Source organism: Puma concolor, chromosome A1 (assembly GCF_028749965.1).
Source record: "Puma concolor isolate L17-30 chromosome A1, mPumCon1.1.hap2, whole genome shotgun sequence".
In the NCBI taxonomy this organism is placed as follows: domain Eukaryota; kingdom Metazoa; phylum Chordata; class Mammalia; order Carnivora; family Felidae; genus Puma; species Puma concolor.
Genome location: NC_141667.1, coordinates 117,040,902 through 117,064,186, shown reverse-complemented (window position 1 = coordinate 117,064,186; position 23,285 = coordinate 117,040,902). Strand labels below are relative to the sequence as shown.

General features: G+C 38.0%; 2 protein-coding genes across 3 annotated transcripts in view; one reads left to right on the top strand and one right to left on the bottom strand.

Annotated features, from left to right (window-relative positions):
* Positions 1-20,830, bottom strand: part of DHX29 (DExH-box helicase 29) — a 45,820-nt gene extending 24,990 nt beyond the window's left edge. For both annotated transcript variants that reach the window (XM_025924107.2, XM_086700907.1), the window contains exons 1-10: positions 20,441-20,830; positions 13,293-13,366; positions 11,791-11,904; positions 9,666-9,795; positions 8,804-8,946; positions 6,732-6,857; positions 3,812-3,938; positions 2,890-3,048; positions 1,215-1,380; positions 575-698 (exon numbers count right to left, since the gene is read on the bottom strand). In XM_025924107.2, the coding sequence (XP_025779892.1) occupies positions 575-698; positions 1,215-1,380; positions 2,890-3,048; positions 3,812-3,938; positions 6,732-6,857; positions 8,804-8,946; positions 9,666-9,795; positions 11,791-11,904; positions 13,293-13,366; positions 20,441-20,621 (1,344 nt within the window). In that variant the 5' untranslated portion in view covers positions 20,622-20,830. The remainder of the gene's footprint in view (positions 1-574; positions 699-1,214; positions 1,381-2,889; positions 3,049-3,811; positions 3,939-6,731; positions 6,858-8,803; positions 8,947-9,665; positions 9,796-11,790; positions 11,905-13,292; positions 13,367-20,440) is intronic.
* MTREX (Mtr4 exosome RNA helicase) overlaps positions 20,790-23,285 on the top strand; it is a 108,108-nt gene continuing 105,612 nt past the window's right edge. Inside the window, exon 1 of the mRNA XM_025925061.2 lies at positions 20,790-21,196. Within this exon, the coding sequence (XP_025780846.1) occupies positions 21,063-21,196 (134 nt within the window). The 5' untranslated portion in view covers positions 20,790-21,062. The remainder of the gene's footprint in view (positions 21,197-23,285) is intronic.

Here is a 23,285-nt window from a genome sequence, read left to right as displayed (position 1 = left end):
TTTCCAGTGGTTCTAATTTCCCATGAAGAACATGTATTTATTGCAAAAAAGAAATGTTGACAATCCAACAATCCAGGAAAAAAAAAAAAGCTTCCTTCAAAAGTACTTCAATCTTTCTTTAACCTGAAAGCTTATAGTTCGTATATTCTAAAATTGAAAACTGGAACTAAGTTCTATAACTTTTCAAAAGAGAGAAAAAAATGTAACATTCAAGAGAGACATAACATTTAAATAAGCATTAAACTGTTTAAAAATTCTCCTTACTTCAACCAACCTAGAACAACTATTTTTAATCCATAAAATAGCACAGCCTGAAAAACTAGACCAGTGAAATGGTTCAGAGCCTCTGGTCTAAGGACAGAAAGACGAAGCTATGTTTAGGGGCAAGACGCAGTCAAAATCATAAGTAAGCATTTAACGAGGATTAATCTGAAGAAGTGCTAAGTAAAAACTGGCACCGAAGGCCATCGTTAAATACTACATTCCATATGCTCATAGTTTTATGTTGGCAAAGTACAGTACATGCACTACTCCACGAATGACTTTTGAAACACATCAATTTAAAAAGTCTCACCTGCCCTTTCACTAAACGGTACAGAGCTAGAGTTGCTCCCAGGTGCTGAGCTTGCATGCCATCTTCTGTTAAGATTGTAGGGCATACTACCAGTACGTCATCTTCAGACTTGATTACTCTTACCCTACAAGGAAGCCGAAGATTTTTAAAATAAAATTAGTGAAGTAAAAACAAGTCAGAATTCCATTCACACTGAGCCTAAGTTTACATTAATTAATTATTTCTAATGAAATATTTCTAATGAAATATTTCTAATGAAGATGTACTAGATAACGTATCAGCACTATCAACCTGAGATGTGAAATAAGAGAGCTTCCTAAATATGTTTACTTAACATGTAAGAAACAGATTTTTCACCTTAGATTTTTCTTTTTTTTTTTTTAAATTTTTTTTTCAACGTTTATTTATTTTTGGGACAGAGAGAGACAGAGCATGCACGGGGGAGGGGCAGAGAGAGAGGGAGACACAGAATCGGAAACAGGCTCCAGGCTCTGAGCCATCAGCCCAGAGCCTGACGCGGGGCTCGAACTCACGGACCGCGAGATCGTGACCTGGCTGAAGTCGGACGCTTAACCGACTGCGCCACCCAGGCGCCCCTAGATTTTTCTAAAAGTTCATTCAATTAACCAAAAAAACATACCTACATTTCCAGTATCTACCTACTGGAACTTTTTCAAAGGAAGGATTTGGACTCTTGGGAAGATTCTTCCTGACCCAATCGATCAGAAATTGTTTGGGAGATTTTCCAGTCCAGCTTCGAGCTGTATAGTCAAAATTTCTTACATCATGAGGTTCTTTCTTTTTCTCTAAAATGATAGACAAAGATTGTTTTTTTAAAAATTGTCATGTGGTAATGTGTAGTCTCTTTTGAGTGATCAAAGTCCTCTCAATTTTGGGAAAAGACCTTTAGAAGAGAATAGGTTAAAAAAAAAAGTTTGCTCTTCTGAGTGATGTAAGGAAATTCTCTTAATGGATAAAACCACTAAATATCTGAATCTTTAAAAAAAAGTATCCTGAGTAACTCATCCATTCTTATAAAATGTCTATGATAACTAACCATGTGATGAATTGTTCAGGGTACTCTGAATTATAGTATTTGGGAGGCTACCACACAGGAAGGGTAATCTTTTGAAAAAAATATAGATCAGATGTCATTTCTCTGCTTAACAGCTGCTGCTGCCACCGCCACCTTCATTGGTTTCACATTATGTATAAAATAAAGTCCAAATTCTTCACCACTGCCTAAAACCTTTTCATGGTCCATCTCTGCTTATCATGCTCACTCTATTATAGCCACACAGGCAGGCAGTCACTTCCTCAAATGCTCTAAGCCTGCTTGGCCCAGTACAGAGGCAGTAGCCACACATGAACAAATCTAAATTAATTACAATTAAACTTTCAGTTTCTCAGTTGCATTAATCACATTTCAAGTGCCCATTACTCCTATTTGGCTAGTAGCTATCACACTGGATAGCTCAGATATATAACATTCCTATCATAGAGTGTTCTGTTGAATAGTCTGCTCTACGTCTTCTCTACCTTAGACTTCCAATGTACTGTCTCCCTCCTTCTAAGGTGGCTCTTCCCACCAAGGTATCACTGGGCTGACACCTAATCATCTATCAGATCTCAGAGCAAATCAACAGCCCCATTGTTATCTCTAATATTAAACACCAGTATTCTTGCTCTGATAGCTTACATCACAATTTATAATTAAATATTTGTGTATATGGTAATGCTTATCTCCCCTACAAGACCATACACTTGAAGAGGGCAAGGACTAGGTTATTTTGTTAATTACCGTACATACAGCAACTGACATTATCAACAATAAAAATTCAATAAATATTTATCAAAGAATATATAATTAAAAAACTGACAATTTAGCACAGGACTTGACTATAGTACAGATAAATATCATACAAGCTATATCAATAATTTACTTAGCACAAATAAATGCACCATTACACACATCCAGTGGCAAGGCAGTACTCATGGCAGAGTCCTCTTAGGGCTGTTTGGACTTACTACTGATTGAGGGTTTTTAACAGGGAAATCACATTTAGATAGGTTAGGGAAAATAATTCTGGCAGGAATTTGGAGGATGGACTGGAAAGAGATGAGACTGAAACAAGATACTTAAAATCACAAAATGCTACAAAAGTTATAATTATTATTTTTCCAAGACAGCATGTGGAAGCGTAACTTTACTGCCAGCTTATGTAGTTTGCTAGAATGCAAACTAACAATTTCTCAGTTGTATTTTCAGTGACATTTTACTACTTTCACCTCGAAACCCTTTCCCTTTGTTTTACCTTTCTCTTCTTCAGTAGCAGCTACAGATTTTTCAAATAAGTTAAAGTTCAAAGCCCTTTCTTCTTCTGTGGCTACAAGAGGCTTTTTCCTTTCATTCTGTTGATGTGAAATCTTTATGGCTGGATTGAATACTGGATGGTCTTCTAAAGTTTCCATTTCTACCAAGAAAAAAAAAATTGTGCTTTGTTGTATTTGTTTTTTATGTCTCTTTACTTTGCAGAGACGGTTAAAAAACAAACAAATAAACCGCAAAACAACAACAAAAACAGAACAGCATTCTTTCTTTTTCCTTGCAGCCAGTTATTCAACACTTTCTAATTGGAATTTATGCTAGAAGTCAGAGGCAATTTATTTTCACATCATATACTAAAATGTTTTAAATGAATTATTTAACAGATGTAGAAGGTCTGGAAAAACATACTCATTAGACATGAATGCTCATGGAAGTGTACCTGACTCTCCTTTTTGAATGAGGATGGTATTTTATGGTATATTTCAGAGGCTGCCAAACTATGGCCAATGGGTCGCATCCAGCCCTGCTGCCTGTTTCTGTATAGCCTATAAGCTAAAAATGATTTTGGTATTTTTAACTGGTTGAAAAATATACGAAGTATTTGGTGACATGTGAAAATTTATATGAAATTCCTATTTCAGTATCCATAAAGTTTTATGAGAACATAGCCATTTACTTACATACTACCAGTGGCTGCTTCTATGCTGTGACAGGAGAGTTCAGTAGTTGTGAGAGCATCTATATGGCCCACACAACCTACAATATTTATTATTTGCCTTGTTACAGAAAGCCTACCAATCCCAGGTATAAACCGTTAGGAAAGAGTAGACAAAAAGAGGCAACCTCCATGCCAGGAAAGCCAAAAAAAGAAGAGACATTTATATACCTAAGAATTTTTAAGTGTTTACCTCTTTGAAATTTCCTTATTTTTTCTTGAGCCTCTTTTTGGCCTTGCTTGTTTTTTTCTAGTTTAAAGGTAGCTGCCTGCTCCTTTGCATCCAGAAGTTTTGCTGCAAGGTGCAAGTACCTTTCATTCTGTTCCAAAGAAGATATTGATTCAGAAATTTAAAAAAGAACAAAATCAGTTAAGTCATTTGTCAGTTTATTATAGAAAAACCTATGATCTTTTAATCTTATTCTTTGATCCAGCAAATCTGCTTTTAGGAATTTTTCACAGAGAAATAATACAAAGGTGCAGATTTGTAGGTAGTAGTGACAGAAGAGGAAAAACTGCAAATCAAAGGTACTCATCTACAGAGAAAATCTGTCAGCCATTAGAAAAAAAAATGAGCTACCAAAAGAATGAGGGTGATCCACATGGAAAATTTCCTTGACATGTTAAATAAAATTAAAAACTACAGAATAAAAGTTAAGTAAGCTCATTTCTGTAAAAAGGAAGTATTTTGTTTTTATACATTTTATAATTTACAAAAAGGATTGTGTAGATAATAATATAGTAATATTCATCTGAAAGTTACCTTTCCATATTCTCTTTCTTGTAGAAAATAGGGACATTAAAAAAAAAAAAAAAAAAAGGCCTCTGGTAAAATGGGTGTTATAAAACTTAAGGACTAGCTCCGCTGAGCAAACATTAGATGCAGTTTAAAATTAAACTCAAATTTGTTTTTTTCCTTAGGTTAACAAAGTACAGATGAGAAGCATCAACGCACAAGGTGAAGATAAGGGCATGTATAATGCTGCTATGAAACACAACTGTTAACATGAATGGAAAAGAGATCAACTAAGGCAGCACATCGAGCTTAAGCCTGGAACCACTTTGTGTAGAACACACTGATACAGTGTAAACAGAAGCGTTAGCTGTCTGTACCTCTTGTTCACCCAAATCACATTCTTCCATCATTCCTATTTCTGCCATTGATACCACTGTCCCTCCACCTGAAAATCTCTTGCTGTCTTTAGCTCATTAACTTCTTTACTCAGTAAACCAAAACTTTCTATTGGTTCTGGCTTTAAATGTTTCTGTTGCCTTCCAATTCCAATATCAATTTGGAGCCTTATTATTTCATACCTGAGGAAGTGCAAAAGCTACCAAATGGCTTCCCTATCCTTTCCAAATCACCTTGAATGCTACTAAATATTCCAAACCACTTTAAGCACTTTAATTTTGACCTAAAATACCAAATTCTTGTAACTCACCTGCCCCCAACTTCGAGAAGCTCTTCTCAAGAAAAAAAAGTCAAATTCATTTTTTGGGGATCAAAATCTTCTGGTCTCAGCTAAACTCACTTGTTTACTCCTTCCTGTCAGTACTCATCCACATTGTATACTCTGTATATATTCATGTATTGTTTAATACCCAAAGGCTCATTGCACAATCCACTTCTGTACACTGTTCACACTATTTTACCCATATGGATCATCTTCCCTTTACTGCCCATGCACACTTGGCACCCTTCAAGTTCCCCCTCTCTTCTTGCAGTCTTGACCAAATGTTCTAATCAAAAGAGACTGGAGACTCATACTGTCCTAAGTTCTTTTTGCTTATATTAGTTTAATATAGGCACAGAGTTTAAAAAATACGTATAGGATACAGAAGAGTATAAAAAAAGAAGTGTCCCTCTCATTCTACCACCCCAGTCCTAATCACTAATAATAGCTTCTCGTGTATCTTTCCATATCTTTTCTGTGCATATAGAATGAAAATACACATATATTTTTTTCTTTTACACAAATGGGTTTATCATACTACACATGGTGTTTTGCAACTTCCCTTTTCTCTTTCTAAACCAATTTTATTAAGGTATGATTTACATATAATGCACCCATTTAGGTATACAGGTGAATGTGTTTCATAAATATATATATTGATTTAACCATCATCCTAATCAAGATAAAAAACATTCCCACCATCCCCAAAAGTTTCCTCATGCTGCCTTACAGTGAATCCTCTTTCCCTATCCTTGGACTCAAGCAACTACTGATCTGCCTTTTGTCACGAGAGATTGATTTAGCAAGGATGACTTATCTGGAATTTAATATAATAATTACACATGTAGTCATCTGTGTCTCCCTTCTTTCATTCAAGGATTATGCCTTGGAAAGTTGCTTGCAGTGTTTGCCTATTATGAATATAAAACTGCTATGCACATTTGTGTACAGGTCTTTTGTGGACATGTTTTCAGTTTTCTTGAATAAATACCTAAGAACGAACTGTTCTGTCACATGGCTAAGTGTATGTTTAACTTTTTAAGGAAGTGCCAGTTTTCTGAAGTGGATATACCATTTTATACTCCCACAATCAATGTCTGAGTGTTCTTGCAGCTCCATGCACTCCCAACACTTGGTATTACTGATCTCTTTAATAGTAGCCATTTTGATGAATATACAAGAGGATCTAACTGCAGTTTCCATTTTCATTTCTCTGATGACTAGTGATCTTGAAATTGTTTTTACATGTTTACTGGCTATCCGTATGTCTATTTTTGTGAAGTATCTGTTGTCCTTTGAAAACTTTATAAATCCTAAAGTCTACTGTCAGACACGTATTGTAATATGTTCTTCCTACAACTTGTTTTCATGTAACCTTACATTTTTAGTTTCTCTTATATCTAGGTTTCTCTGACCAGACTAAGGATTTTTTTGTAACGAAATGTGCCTTTCTTTTATTATCCAAGGAATTTAGGACACTTCTTACAAATGATAATCATTTAAAAATACTTGATGATTATCTGTTTAAAGATGGGAGGAAACGTAAGTAACACTTATTGAGCAGTTACTTTGTGCCATTTTTATTTTGTTACTTTTAGGTTTTATTTTGCTTAACCTTTCCATCCACTCCTAAAAGCCTAATACAAATTTCTAACTCACAGGGTCAAATTTTTCCTCTTCTAAACTTTTAGAATTCTCACTCTTTTCTTCTTCGTTTTGCTGTTCGGCATACTGCAAAATCCATGCTTTCATATTTACTTCCAAATTTTTTTCTTCCTTTTTTGGCTAGAAAGGAAAAACAAATATCTGAAAAACCAAAGTTAGAAAAAGGTGTCAAACTATCAAGTGTCCCTGTTTTTACTATTTTTTTTTCACTCAGAAACAGGAGACACGTAAACCTCCTAAAATCATATACTGTTCTGTGAAGGACAAACGAATTACACCTTGCTTTAAGAAGTCTAAACTTTCAAAATCAAAAAGGTATGTCTATATAAAGAGGCAAAACAATAAGGAGAACTTTAAAAACTAGTGCTACTCCAGGCACCTGGGTGGCTCAGTCGGGTTGAGTATCCAACCTCGTCTCAGGTCACGATCTCGTGTTTGTGGGTTCAAGCCCTACATCAGGCTCTGGGCTAACAGCTCAGAGCCTGGAGCCTACTTTGGATTCTGTGTCTCCCTCTCTCTCTGCCCCTTCCCTGATCACACATTCATTCTCCCTCTCTCTCAAAAAATAAAATGTTTAAAAAACAAAAAAAACCAACTAGTGCTATTCCTTAAAAATAGTGGTTTTATGGGGATAATGCTTCCAGATTTTTGTTTTTGTTTTGTTTTCAAGCTTTACTGGGGTATAAGTCATATATTTAAAAACTGTACATACTTGGGGTGCCTGGGTGGCTCAGTCAGTTGGGCATGCAACTCTTGATTTCAGCTCAGGTTATGATCTTGCCATTCATGGGATCAAGCCCTGTCTCAGGCTCCCTGCTGACCACGTGGAGCCTGCTTGGGATTCTTTCTCTCCTTCTCTCTGCCCCTCCCCTGTTCACATGTATATGCTTTTTCTCTCAAAATAATAAACTTTAAAAAATTGTACATATCTAATGTACATGTTAATATATCAATTATATATTAACTTATCATAATATATACATAAACTCATTCTGATGAGTTTGGACAGATGTGTCCATTCACGATACCTACAATCGAGATACTAAACATATCCATCACCTCTATAAACTTCCTTGTGTTCTTTTGTGCACATGGATTGGTGGGGATAGGGAGTGGTGATTGTGGTGAGAACACATAACATGAGACCTATCTTCTGAACATATTTTAAAGTGCATAATGTTGTTCTGTTAACTATAGGCACTATGTTACAAAGATCTCTAGAACTTATTCATCTTGTGTAACTGAAACTAAATGATTAGGCAACATTTCCCCATTTTCCCCTCTCCTCCCTTCAGCCTCTGGTAACTTCCACTCTATTTCCCACTTCTAAGGGTTTAGCTATTTTGGATACTTCACTTAAGTGGAATCCTATAGTATTTATCTTTCTGTGACTGGTTTATTTAACTTAGCATAATGTTCTCTAGGTTCATGAACACAGAGGTTTTGTGATACGCAGTGTATTTAAGCATAACGCCCTAATGAAGTATACCTTCCAGTCTTGACTCCTTGCTGTAATCCCCTTCCACACGTATTTTGGAATTGGCCATGTGATATGCTTCAACCAAGGAAACATTACCAAGATACAAGCTAGGGCTTGGTAAGAAATTTATAGACTGGGGCTTATCATCTTGAAATACTTGGTCTTAGAAGCCAGATGCCAAGTAAATCAGACCACCCTGTGACCATCATATATGAGGAAACATAAGTTAGCCACATGGAAAGAAGGATGCCTGGTTAGCCCCCAGCTGAGGTACTAGTCCTATAAGTAAGAAACCATTTTGGATATTCTAGCCTAGTAAGACACCTTGGGAAACAGATGGACTAAACAGCTGACCCTGGTCCAGACTGCAGAATCAAAAGAAATAAACTGGTGGTTTAAGTCACTAAATTTTTGGGTGGTTTGTTATGCAGCAACACACTACCAAAACCGTGACAGAAAAGTTTGGCAAACTAATTCTCTTCAATAAGCAAAAACATTATTGTAACCTAGTATTTCTACTCATAAACTGCTATAATGCACTTTATTCTGATTTTATACAACTTCACGTGTTTAATTCTTAAATTACCTTAATCTTAGCATCTTCTGGTTTTTTGATTTTAGGTTGCAATGGAGGTGAAACAGTGGCTGGTATTTGAGGAGACTGGAATTTTGGCCTACTTTTAGTTTGTTGTTCTTCAAATTCTTGACTGAATCCTTCAGGAAGTGCATCTTAAAAATTGGGATTAAAAAAAACATACATATGATATATAAAACATAAACATACACATTCATCAAACATACACAAAAATCCTGGCTAAACAAAGAGCACCTAATTTTCTTCCACACTCATCTCCTCAAGAATAGAAATCCTATGATGAATCTGACTTTATTGTCAAAGTCAAAGTGCGAACACTCATCAGATGACAGCCCACCTCTAAATAGCCATTTATTTCACTCTCAATGTGTTAGGCTCCTAAGTTTTCAAAAAAAAGATTTGAACCCTTCCCAACTCTTTGGTTGCCTATTACAGTATATGGCAGGATCCTTAATCAGTCATACAAGCAATTTGCACTCTAGGTTCTTGCTAAGGATGACAACCTTGACTCTCTGGTTATTAAAACTATCCAAAGCCAGATGGCCCAAATTTCTAAACCAAAACCAGGAGAGACAGTCTGATAGGTAACAGGTAGGCAAACTTTAAAAATGTGTTCTATGAAGTACATTATAAAATGACTACTGACAACTGAAAGTAATGCACAAAAAATTTCTTCTTGCATGGACTACAACCTTTGAGAATATACTACAAAGAGCAGGAAAGGGTAAGAACATTCAAAAAATAATTATAACACAGTGAAAAAATTTTAAGTAGAGCTTGATACAAATATCACAAATTCTGAATTTCAGAAGGGCTTTAGAAAATGAAAGACTTTAATGATAATACTACTTACCATCTGAAAGATTTAAACAGAGCCAATCCAAGGCAGAATGGAGATCACCTCCCTGCAAGAGTGTGTTAGTCATGGCATCTTCAATGTCTTTAGTCTTAAATGAAAATGCTTGTAAAGCCATGTATAAATCCTGTAAGAGGGAAATGCAAAAAAGTCATTCTGTCAATTTTCTCTCCTTTTATTACTAATTTTATTCTACCACTCATTTTATTATTATTTATTTATTTAAGTAGGCTCTATGCCCAGCGCAGAGCCCAATCAAGGGCTTGAACTCACAACCCTGAGATCAAGACCTGAGCTAAGATCACAAGTTGGACACTTAACTGACTGAGCCACCCAGGTGCCCCTCTCCCACTCATTTAAATTTTTTAAGGTTATTTATGTATTTAGAGAGAGAGAGGGAGGGAAATCAGGGGAGGGCAGAGAGAGAGGGAGAGAATCCCAACCAGGCTCTATGCTATCAACACAGAGCCCAATGCAAGACTGAAACTCATGCCATGACCTGAGCCAAAATCAAGAGTCAGATGCTTAAGCTACTGGGCCACACAGTAGCCCACTCATTTTAAACCAGAAATTCTGATACAAATTATAATTTCAAAAATATCTTTTCTCCCTTCTAGTTAGAAGAGTTAAATATGCTTACCAGATTGAGAATTTGAGAACTATGGATAAATTTTAAAAGGACCTCAAGGGGTGCCTGGGTGGCTCAGCTGGTTGAGCGTCAAGTTTCAGCTCAAGTCATGTTCTCACGGTTTGTGGGTCTGGGCCTGGCACTGGGCTCTGTGCTGACAGCTGAGAGCCTGGGGCCTGCTTCGGATTCTGTGTCTCCCTCTCTCTCTGCCCCTCCTCTGCTCACAAAAATAAACAAACATTAAAAAAAAAATTAAATTAAAACAGTAAATAAAAGGACCTAGAAAATAAATAAATAAATAAAAGGACCTGGAGACACTGCTCATATTCTTACTATCCAACGATATTGTTTGCAATGTAGTATGTTTCCTATCAGTCATTTTTCTGATCTTGTGAAAACAAATTTCACTTAATGTTATAACATAAGCAGGGCACCTGGGTGGCTCAGTTGGTTAAGCATCTGACTTCAGCTCAGGTTGTGATCTCGCAGTTTGTGGGTTTGAGCCCCACATCGGGCCCTGTGCTGACAGCTCAGAGTCTGGAGCCTGCTTCTGATTCTGTGTCTCCCTCTCTCTCTCTGCCCCTCCACTGCTCATGCTCTGTCTCTCCCAAAATAAATAAACATTAAAAATTTTTTTTTTAATCATTGTAACATAAGCATCTTCCCAAGTTATCAGAAACTCTTCATCACTTATAAGAGTTACATACTTCATTAGGTAGGTGTATCATAATCATACCTTTTCCTATTAGTGGCCACTCAGGATGTTTTCTCTTTTTCTTATGATTAGTGCTTCAATGAACATGTTCATCTATAAAGGAAAGCATCTTAACGTACTTTCTAAAGCATGATCTTCAGAGCTGAAGAGAATTTGGTTCAAATCCAGACTGTGCTTACTCTACTACTTACTCATTAACAAGTGCAGACTATAGCTTATGTAGTAATCTTTCCAAGCCCTGATTCCTTCATTTGAAAAATGGGGCAAAGTATCTTCTGGTATTGTTGTGTCAGACAAAATGTAAGCAAAGTGCCCACTATAGAGCCTAATATAATTTGTGGAATGTAATTTAGTTTTCACATCACCATTTTGATGTGTGTAGTTGTATATGGCACAATTCCTTCCCTAGTTTTGCAGATGGAAATGATCTACATAAAATCTCAACGGAGTTGAAAAAGTCATTTTATCTCACTATCTTACAACGTAGAACAGGCTTAAAAATGCTCCATTAAAAATAAGGAACTTAGTGGGGGCACCTAAGTAGCTCAGTTAAGCGTCTCTTTTGATTTTTGCTCAGGTCATCATCTCATGGTTTGTGGGTTCGAGCTCTGTGTTGAGCTCTGTGCTGACAGCATGGAGCTTGCTTGGGATTCTCTCTCTTCCTGTCTCTCTGCCCCCCCCCCCCCCCCCCCGCAACCGGCTCATGCATGCACTCTTTGTCTGTCAAAATAAATAAACATAAAAAAAAATACAGAACTTAAAAAAAGTTTGCAAAATACCTGTAATTTTTTGGCAGTAAGTCTTCCAGAAATCACTCCTTTGTCATTATTTTGCTTTTTATGCTCATTTATCACTCCAATAATTCTTTGCTCTAGTTTGTGATTAATTACCACCTGTTGAAGCCAAAAAGGTCCTATCAATTAGAATCTAAATTATTACATAATATTTAATAAATAAATGATGAGAAGAAAATCACATAGTTTTCTGTATCCCTGCCAACAATCCAAGAATTTAAGCTAAAATCAGGTAAAATAATTATTATATTTTAGACCGCCATTGGACTATATCTGTACCACATATTTAAGAAAAAATGGGATATGAAAAAAGCAACATATGGCAAGGAAGAAATCCTCTTACAAACCCTCTGAAGCTGCACTGTCTTCGAATTGCTATCATAAAGACCGATTCCTAAGCTTAATCGTAAAGCTGAATCAGAATCCTTGTGGATGGAGCCCAGGAATCTGCTTAACGTAAACCCCAAGCAAACAGCTTTAAAGAATGGATGTTACACTAAAAAGAACACATATCAAATAAAAATAAATACTATATAAATAGTAATAATTAGGTAACACAAATTCTTTTGGCTCCCAATGTTTGATCTTGTTTTTCTATTAGCCACTTTGTATTCCATTTTTTTGTTTCATATGTTCTTTCCAAACTTTAAACTTCAGAGTACACAAACATGTACCTACAAACATGTACCTTTCCTTTACCACATCTTTACTGAATGCCTACCATGATCTATGCTCAAAAATGTACTACAGAAATCAGTCTAGCACAGGAAACCTATATAAAAAGGTACACTGTAAACCAGCATGGCAACTATTAAAAAAAAAAATGGGACCACAAGAAAAACTGGTGAGTTATGAAGGACTTCTTAGAGGCTCCAGAGGTGACAAATGGAGAAGGAGAAGCAGGTCATTTTAAGCAGAGAGTTCACTGACAAAAGCCTAGAGTCATAAAATCACACGGGATTTGGAGGAACAATGAGATTTAAACTAAAATTTTAAGTGGAGAAGAATAATGGAAAGGAGGCTGGAAATGTACACTAAACCAGGTCTGAAAGGATGCATATGCTATCCTTAAAGATTTGTATCTTGGGGCATCTGGGTGGCTCAGCTAGTTAAGCATCCGACTTGAGCTCAGGTCATGATCTCATGATTTGTGGGTTTGAGACCTTCATAAGGCTCTGGGCTGACCGCTCAGAGCCTGGAGCCTGCTTCAGATTCTTTGTCTCCCTCTCTCTCCCCTCTCCCTCCTCTTTCTCTCAAAAATAAACATTAAATTTTTTTTTTTTTTAATTTGGATCTTACCCACATCTTCCTTAAGTTCCTATAGGCTTTCAACATATATGTTATGATTTACATCTATTTAGTACAAATCAGCAATTAATTTATGACAAAAATTTAAAATACATGATTTCTTTTATTTAAGAATATACCTTTTTCTTTCTTTTTCAAAGACAACATTGCTTGAAATGACTCAAGACCTCAGTACTCACTTTCAAAATAGATTTATCCAGATTTGCAGGACCTCCAGAATCATTTGTAGAATTAAAACTATAAATTTTCGGACCTGTATATAACAGACAACAAGTAGTCAAGGCAGTTTAATCATTAATAATTACTACATTATTTTTTCTCTAAAAATTGCTAAACATTAAATATTTGATTTCACCTCTCTTTTGCCTACTTCACCAAATAACTCAATCTACAAGTCAGCAATACTGCCTCTAAATTTTCACAAACATTTTACCAATTAGCATTCTCAAGGTTAACAAGTTACTTACAAAGAGCAAAGGCATGTATATTTTTTAAATTAAATCTATGTTCCCCTTTATATTTTTAAAGTCAGATGCTCTTCTGCGTGGCACTTAACTGAAGCAAGATCTCTCAGAGGATATTAGATTCTTGGCAGAGAAGATGGTTATTTTTGAAGAGAAATACTCCCACCTAAAGTATAAATGAGGCAGCAGCTCCTGTCATCTTCTCCTATTTTTTTTTAATCTTCATTTTTGAGAGAGAGAGAGACAGAGACAGAGACAGAGCATGGGTGGAGGATGGGAAAAGAGAGAGAGGGAGACAAAGAATCTGAAGCAGGCTCCAGGCTCTGACCTGTCAGCACAGAGCCCGACGCGGGGCTCGAACTCACGAACTGTGAGATCATGACCTGAGCTGAAGTTGGATGCCCAACCGACTGAGCCACCCAGGCGCCCCTCATCTTCTCCTATTGAGTCCAAGGGTTGCCGTACTAGTTTCTTAGGACAAATTACCACAAACGTGGTTGGCCAAATGTAACATATTCTCTCACAATTCTGGAGGCTTTAAGTACAAAATCAAGTTGTCACTAGGACCATGCTCCCTTTAGGTTCTAGACAAGAATCCTTTGGTAATCCTTCTGGTAATCCCAGGAATTGCTTGCCTTGTTTGCCTTTTACACATGGGGCTTCACATGGCCTTAGTCCCTGGTGTCTGTGTTCACATATCTCTCTCCTTTCTCTGGACACTAGCCACTGGATGATTCCATCTCGAGATGAAATATCCTTAACTAATTTTATCTGTAAGGATCTTATTTCCAAATAAGGTTGCATTCTGAGATTCCAGGTAGAAATGAACTTTGGGGAGATGGGGGTGGGGGCGTGGGAATGATACTACTAAACCCATTACAGTTGTCAAGTCTGTTCCAGCCAAGAGAAACATTATACATATCATCAGTTCTCTAACGAGTAACCATGAAGGAACACATATTATTTTCAAACCATTAGTCTCATGATCTGTTTATTCTCTTAAAAATCAGTGATGATCCCAAATACTTTTTATGTGAATTCTAACACTGATACACATCATGTTATAAAAAGGAAAAATTTTTAAATACTCATTAATTCATTAAAAAGAACAAACCCACTATAATATAAATACTTCTTATGAAAAATACCTACATTTTCCAAACCCTCCAAAAAATTGTTTTGGGTTTTTGCAAATCTCTTAATGTCTGGTTTCTCCATTCAATTTTCTGTATTATCATCATGTAGCCACTGAAAAATACCACTGTACACTGAGAAAATGAGTGCAAATATGGCAAATAACATTTTAGATTAATGAAAACAGTTCTCATTTCATGGAGTCCCTGACAGAGAGGTTTCAAGAATTCCACAGGATCCCTTGAACACACTTGACAAACCACTACTATATGAGAATACTCCTAGAATCTTATAACGTCTACTTACTCTGCTGTTAATAAATCTCAAAGTAAGGATTTTTTTTTTTTTTTACTTTCAGAGAGAAACCTAAACATTAAAAGTTGCTTATTATGATTTTAAAGGTCAAAAACTTGGGTCTCTGTTGACTTAGAGTTTTCCTTTCAAGATGCTACTTAATATAATTAGCCATTTCAAAAGAAAAAAGTTTTGGGGTGCCTGGGTGGCTCAGTTGCTTAGGCGTCCGACTTCGGCTCAGGTCATGATCTCATGGTTTGTGGGTTCAAGCCCCGCTTCGGGCTCTGTGCCTGGAGCCTGCTTTGGATTCTGTGTCACCCTCTCTCTCTCTCTGCCCCTCCCCCACTCATGCTCTGTCTCTCTCTCTCAAAAATAAACATTGAAAAAAAATTTAAAAGAAAAAAGTTTTTCAGAGTAACTATTTACATTTGGGCAGTCTGAATTAGAGACATCAGTGGTTCCCTGAATCTATGCTAGTTCTACAGGAAGTACCCAAGGTTACCTAGAGTATATGAAAAGATAGTGACAATTCTGGCACATTATGGTTAATTTCCTTATCTTGTAGTCTTAAACTTTAATTCCAGTAACCTTGCTCATAAACTCAAGTCAATAGTCATAAATGCGAGCACATATCAGTAGTCCTTAACCATTTCTGTGAAGTCTCATCATTTGCAGTAAACTTATTCACAAATTTTGCATACTAATCAGAATTTCTAAGTCCCAAAAACCACTGAGGGGATCCAATTATAACCCTTTTGGGAAAGGTACAGATGGTAGAGCAGTTTATTACCAAGACTATACTGAGAAGCAATTCAAGGTTGATGTGTTACTGATGAAGGTGAAACTATAAATTCCTTTAATAATTTTTTGTGTTGAAGATTGAAATAAGCTCTCGTCTTCTCCAACCACTCTCCCTAAGACAAACAACCATATCACTTCTTAGAAGTCAGCTTATATTGTGAACTTCCAGAGGGCAAATAAAAGAAGCGCTGAGTCCCCAGAAAACCAGGGAGGGAATGCACACAGATATTGCTGCACATTCACTGGGTGCAATTAAAGGTCTCTAAAAGTGGGTATGTTTTCAGTTTAATCAATAGGCCAAGGAACTAAGGCAACAATGAGATCTTGCCACAGAGAAAGTACCAATTAAATCAAGTAAGGCCCTTTCTATTTCGAGTGCTTCTTCTTCTTAAAACATGTTCATATAAGAGTTTTAATGAGTGTGAACGAAAGCTTCAGAATTTGAAATGCATCTTAAACAATTTATGGAAAACTTCCCAAAATATATTTATGCTTCCTGTTATATACACAGTACCATCAAGAAAATTCAAACCTTTTTATGATGTGTTATTATGAATATCTATAATTTAACTTGAAACCTGCAGAGCTAGTAAGAAGAATGAGCTTACTCAATTCCTCCAAAACTGCTCTAATTTTCTACTTGGTGATTCTGTAGTCTCCTTTCTTGTCAGCCGCCAACTTTCAGAACGTGCATGTAACCGCCAGATTCTAATGTGTTATTTAGCAAAAAGTGAAGGCACCAGAAGAAAATAGTAACTCAAACTTAGAAATTAGTAACTCTATTTTCAAATGCAATTCTAAGTCCATAGGCCATGGAACAAAGATGGGTCCCACTCTTTTGCCAAATAAAGTGTACAGGATTTAGGACAGCTACTTGAAGACATTTTTCCACAAACTGTGGTTTTCTGTTTCAGACAGAGGGAGTTATTGTAAATTTGACTGGAAATAAGGATGTTAGTGTACAGTATATCCGAGGCAAAAGTATTATTGATTTCAAATTTAGAAATGATAGTTCATAGAACACAGCACACTATTTTAAAAAATATTTATTAAAGTTGAAGCACAGAAAAAGTGATTTCCTCAAGATGACTCTGCTAAAAAAAAAACCACACCAGCCAAAAAATCAATGTGTTGTTGCTAACTACTCTTTCTTTCACAACATATTCCTTTTATAATGTATTGCATTTTGTATCACAGAGTGATTATAATGACCCACTATTGCCAATACACTCACTTTGAGTTGCTAGCGCTGGTGACAGGTGTACTGAGGCATTTTGGTTTCTTTCTGACCAATAGTACACATTTGTAAGGGGATGTGAACCAGGTAAGGGATCTAAACAGGGATAAATAAGACGCAGTCCTTGTCTTCATGGAGCTCAGTTACTAGTGGAGTCATTAAGTAACTATGCAAATAAACTGCAAAAGGGAAATACAGGGTATCTAGAGAATAAATGAGGATGAAACGATACAATCTGAGCAGTCAGGGTCTGTGAGGAAGTCCATACCACCAGAGCCACCTGACTAATCCTTTAAACATGTAAATTACCTAAGGTCTCTCTTACATTTAATGCCAACACTAGCCCCTTCTCTTTCATTCTACCCATGGACTTTCTTCTTTTTTTATTTTTTTTGTTAACATGCCAAGCTTGTTCCCATCTTAGGGCCTTTGCCCTTGTCCCCTCAGCCTCAAACATTGTCTTCAGATCTTCTAATAACTGGATGCTTCAAACCACCTCAGCATAGATGTTTCCTCAGGGAAGCCATCCCTGTTCTAAGCAAAAACAGACTCTACTATTCAATTCGTTCTTTACCAAGTCACTTTTCTGATTTTTGTCGCACTTTTTGTTTTATTTGGATGACCCTGAAAAATATTTAACATGGTTTTATGAGTTAACTCATGACATTAGTCCCCCTAGTCTTGTTTCCCTCTTAGGATTTTTACATCTCAGCTAGGCTTAAGGATTTTCACAAACGCCAGCCTTACAGTTGTTAGTCCTCTCCCTCGATCAGTTCACGTGGTATCTCCAGGGCCTAGTCTTGCCTAGAACATAGTAGCAATTCAAAAATTATCTGATGGACAAATGAAGTGAAAAAAACAGGAGTGAGAGAATACTGAGAATTGTGCCAAGAGTCATTTCATGGCAGAAGAGATTTTCTCCTTCTATGTGACAGGACAATTTTCAGAAAGTAATGCTATGTACAATCCTTCAAATTTTTGAAAAGAGTTGAAGGGCAGTAGAACAATTACACTTACATTAACAACTAAAACAAGTTCAGAAATAATGTTTTTTCCTCCAAAGCAGGCCTACTATCATGTTATATAAAAATACCCAAACAGAAAAAAAATCATGTCACAGTCTGCACAGCAGATTTATTTTCAGTGCTATATATATGAACTTAGTTATAAAATCTTTCCTACAAATTTCATAGACAACCTCTCATTTTTTCTCTCTTGACATTTGGGAAGGGCGTTATTGGATTTCACTATTTGGGATAGATGTGTTTGGGACAGATGGCATTCTGTTAAGAGAAAATGGCAAGAATACAAGGAGGCAGAAAGTCAATACCTGCACTTGGAACAATGAAAATACATTAGATTTGCTATAGGTAAATACAGGAATTAGTAACAAGGCTGGAAAAGGGGTCTTAGATGCTAGATGAATGGTTTGGACTTAATCACAAAGTCAGTGCAGACGCTGTGAAAGAAACTGAGAAGTGCTATGCACAAAGCAGCATTTCTTCAATATTAATCTGATGACTGCAGGCAGGACAAACTAGAGGAAGAAAAATAAGAGGTAGGGAGACCCATGAGAAAGCTTTGTTGGTACTCCAGGAATTCATGAGTACCTAGACTGATGCATGAACAGCACAAAGTGCTGAAAAGTGAAAATGGTGTACACAGAAGATAAGTGAAGATTGTATAAAGCATGGCAAGAGATTCGATGTGAAGAAAAAGGAAGACATTAAAAGTAATTATTAACATTGAATAAAAAGGAATATGGAAAAACAAAAACAAGGAGATCATAGAAGCTAGTGTCAGGAGAGAAGGATAGTTTAGTATGAGCCATGTTAAATTTGAGAGGCTTGCAATATAGGGTCAAAAGGTCCACGTAAATATGGAAATGGCTGACTTGAGATTGGAATAAAAACCAGGACTAGACAGTGAGTGAGGAATCATCTACAAAGAAAAACACAGAATTAGTAATGGAAGTACTCTCCTAGAAGGACTGTAGATGGAGAACTATACTGTTACAGACTAACACCTTCATTGAGGGTCACGTTTTGGGGCAGGAGGAATAGGAAGCCAAAGAATACAACAAATGATTATAGAGTTGAAAGAATTCAGAGGCATATCAGAAAAGACAAGAGAATCCAAAAGAGGCTGGTTCAGAGGAAAAGAGCCACAGAATAATAGTCAAAGAGAAATGCTATGTATTTGTATTTACAAGCATCAAAACTTGGTAGTTAAAATGTTGCAATAAATTGTGGGGCAAAGATTTATTCACCTTGTAGGTGAAAGTTTGCTAAGTGTACACTTCTTTAGTGCCATCTTCTCTTATGTAAAGCTTACATTCCATGAGGACCTCAAAGACCCAAGCTCTTTCTTCACTCACCATCTCTGCACATGGAGTTTCTTAACTCTGCCAGGAATACTACACTATTTCCCCCATTCTTTACAGGGTAACACCTACCAGTCCTCCTGATCTCAGTTTAACACTCACTTTCTCAAAGAGACCATCTATGACCCCTCCTCTTCTCCAGTAAAAATTAGGTTAGCTTGTTAAACCTTCTTCCTTAGTTTTTCTTTGTGGCACTTATCAGTTATAAAGCAATGCTGGTGGGATTATTTAATGCCCGTGTCTGCCATTACATCAGAAAGTTCCGAGAGAGAGGTGATTTGTCTACATTGCTCATCCCACCCCTAACATCATGAGATACAGAAGTGTTCAAAAACATGTGTTGGACGAACATTTCAGTAAGAACTATAGGCAAACAAGCTAAACAGAACAAAATAGAGGATACCTGTACATGTTTTAGAATCAGTTTTTATATAGGGGCCTGCTCATCTGTAGCCAGAATCAGCAATCTCTGAGTTATCAAACTAAATTACACAGTAAACAAAGAATGCATGACAGTGGTAAAGATTAGAAATACTTCCACAATAGGTTATACCCATATTCGGTGTTTAAGTACTGAAATTCTTATTACTGGTTCTTCCATAACACATGAAAACAGTGGTTGAAAATGATACGAAGATCAAGTACAAAAAGGGCCTGACTCCAGGAGGTTAGGAACTCCACGCATTACCCTCTGCATACCTAGCTAATTTAGATGATGGCTCAAGACTAATTCCTGCTGAAACGGGAGCAAATGCAATTTTTATTCTGTTCTCTTAAGAAAAAGCACGGTTAAGTGGGAGGTGCCAGGCTGCAAGAGGACTACTGTCATAACTTCAGAGGCCCCCAAAGCTTACACTAACGTAGAACAAGGCCACCGCATAGAAACTAGCAGCTGCACGTGTGGAAGACACAAATTTTGAGACCTAGGGTCGGCCCAGGTTGCGCTGGCTTCTACCGCGCAAATAGCAGCAGCTGCTCGGGGTGGAAAGCCCGGGGCCCCAAGACCGCTCGTACCTTGCTTGACTCTGGGCTCCCTGGTGCTAGCGGCAGCTGCGGGGGGCGGCCTGGCCACCGGCTTCTTGTTTTGGGCCTCCCCAGCAGCTCCGGCCTCGGCGGATTTGGCTCTGGAAGCAGACACGGCGGCCCGGACCGCCGCGGCCCCGGGCGCCTTGTGTTTCTTGTTCTTGCCTCCCATACTGCATTGATGGCAAAGAGCCCTGCTGCTATAAGTCCCGGAACCACCGCAGCACCGTCTCCAAGTGCTCTTCACATTCCCCGGGTCCCACGCCGCCACCCTGCGTCCTTCATCCGGGCTTCTAGGGCCTGGGCGACCGCTGAATTTCAATTGGTGCGACTCACCAAGGTTCCGCCTCCTCGCCTCCCTCTAGGTGCCTACCGTATGCCCGGCATTCTCGCCGCGCTCCTTCTTTAAGTTAACGAACTGGCCGTCTAGTCGTGGTGGGAAAGGAAAAGTCGGAAGAGAAGAAGTCGAGGAAGAATTCTGGGGGATGGGGTTGCGTGACTAGACTACTTTTGTCTCCCATGGGGTACAGCTGAGGCTTCCCTTGGCGTCATTGTCGGTACGCTCGCAGAGCATCGTGGGTAGGAGGGAGATTCGGTCTCCCAGCTCGGGAAGATGGCGGACGCTTTCGGGGATGAGCTCTTCAGCGTGTTTGAGGACGACTCGGCCACCGCACCCGGAACTAAAAACGACAGAGAGAAGGAGAAGGGGAAATGGAAAGGGCCGCCAGGGTCTGCAGAAAAGGGCGGGTAAGAAAAGTGTCAGGATGTTGTTTTTTTTTTTTTCCTCTTTCCTCATTGCTGAGGGGAGAAAATACAATATTCTTCTGAAGAGCATGAGCAACTGTGGTGCAGACCGAGTGGCATCGGGAAGTGAAGGGTTTTGGGGAGAGTGTTGGTTTGGTGAGTTGGGATTTTGGCGTTCCCCGGTGCCCGCAGACAGCGTGAGCTCCTGCCACAGTAATTCCTTAACGCCTAGGTTGCTGACTCTACCTCCGTGTGCGCCGTGGAGTCGGGAGGACAGGTGAGGTGTATCTGTTGGGTTCTATGGCCCACGATACCTGGCACAGTCTTTAAAGAAACTAATGACCAGTTGAGTAAAGGGTTAAGGAGCTTAGAAAACGTGACTTGAATTGACTTGGGCAAATCGCAACAGGAGGACTCAGGAGAGATTTAGTCTCCAAGCTGTAGCTTTTTGCCCTTAAAAAAGAACGTGTCTACTACTAAGGTTGTGAGAATTGAATGTGAATGCACCTATGTACAAGCACCTAACAGTGCTTATCACGTGATAGATTCTCAAAAGCTGGCTATCGTTGAGTTTACTAAGAAAATTTTTAAAACGTAATGGTTCCTAAACATATGTACTAGATTGATGCATAGAACTATTGTAAAGTGTACGATATGGTTTATAGTAGAGCAAGGAAAAGCTGATATTTGGATGAAAAAGATGATTCATTCTTAACAAAATTTACTCTTAGCTAAGGGAGATACCCAATAAATAGGATTAAATTAGACATGATTTTTCTCTCAAGGAATTTTTAGTCCTGGTAAAGAGGTAAAACCAGGTACATGTTTTAAAGGTTAGTAGGTGATTGAGATAAAATAAATGTGTATAGAGTTAAGTGCAGTACAGTTCCAAAAGAGATCTCTGTGTCATTCAGGGATTTTTTTTTTTTTTTTTTTTTTTGAAAGACAGAGAGAAACAGAGTGCAAGCAGGGAAGGGGCAGAAAGAGAGGGAGACACAGAATGCAAAGCAGGCTCCAGGCCCCGAGCTGTCAGCACAGAGCCCGATGCGGGACTTGAACTCACAGACCGCGAGATCATGACCTGAGCCGAAAGTCGGCTGCTCAACCGACTGAGCCACCCAGGTGTCCTTGTCTTTCAGGGATTCTTACATGCAAGAGGCTATTCTGGGGAGAGGAAATGATTTGTTACCGGCGGGCTAGAGGGAGTGTTTGTTTAGGGACAAGAGATAAAACAGAGTAAAAGTTGGTTTTATTTACTGTGAAGGATGTTGAATGTCAAGCATGAGAGTTTTAATTTCATTTTTAATACCACGAATTTTTCCTAACTTGGTGATTGGTTAAGTAGAGTGGTAGTTTAGGAAAATTAATGTGATAGCGGCTGTCAGAGTATGTTGAAGGAGGAAAGATAATAAAAATAAGAAAGCGAATTAGGGAAGTGTTTTAGTTTATTCATTTAGGAGATGAAAAGAACCTCAATTCAGGAGGTAGTAGAAGGAAGGAAAAGGAAAGGTGGAAAATGCTGTGAAGGAAAAAATTGATGTGTGTTAACAATGAAGCAGGTCAGAACAATGGAAAAGGAGTCAAAAGAGATTTTTAAAAAATATTTATTTTGGGGCGCCTGGGTGGCGCAGTCGGTTAAGCGTCCGACTTCAGCCAGGTCACGATCTTGCGGTCCGTGAGTTCGAGCCCCGCGTCGGGCTCTGGGCTGATGGCTCAGAGCCTGGAGCCTGTTTCCGATTCTGTGTCTCCCTCTCTCTCTGCCCCTCCCCCGTTCATGCTCTGTTTCTCTCTGTCCCAAAAATAAATAAACGTTGAAAAAATAAAAATAAAAATAAAATATTTATTTTGGGGAGAGAGCAAGCAGAGGGAGGGGTGGAGAGAGGAACAGAGGCTCTGAAGCAGGCTCTGCGCTGACTGGCTGACATCAGTGAACCCGATGTGGGGCTAGAACTCACAATCTTGAGATCATGACCTGAGCTGAAGTCGGGCACTCAACCGATTGAGCCACCCAGGTGCCGCGAAAGAGATTTTGAATTTGGATAACAAGAAGAAGAAAAATACGGAAATTTACAGGAGATAGTGATTTGTAAAT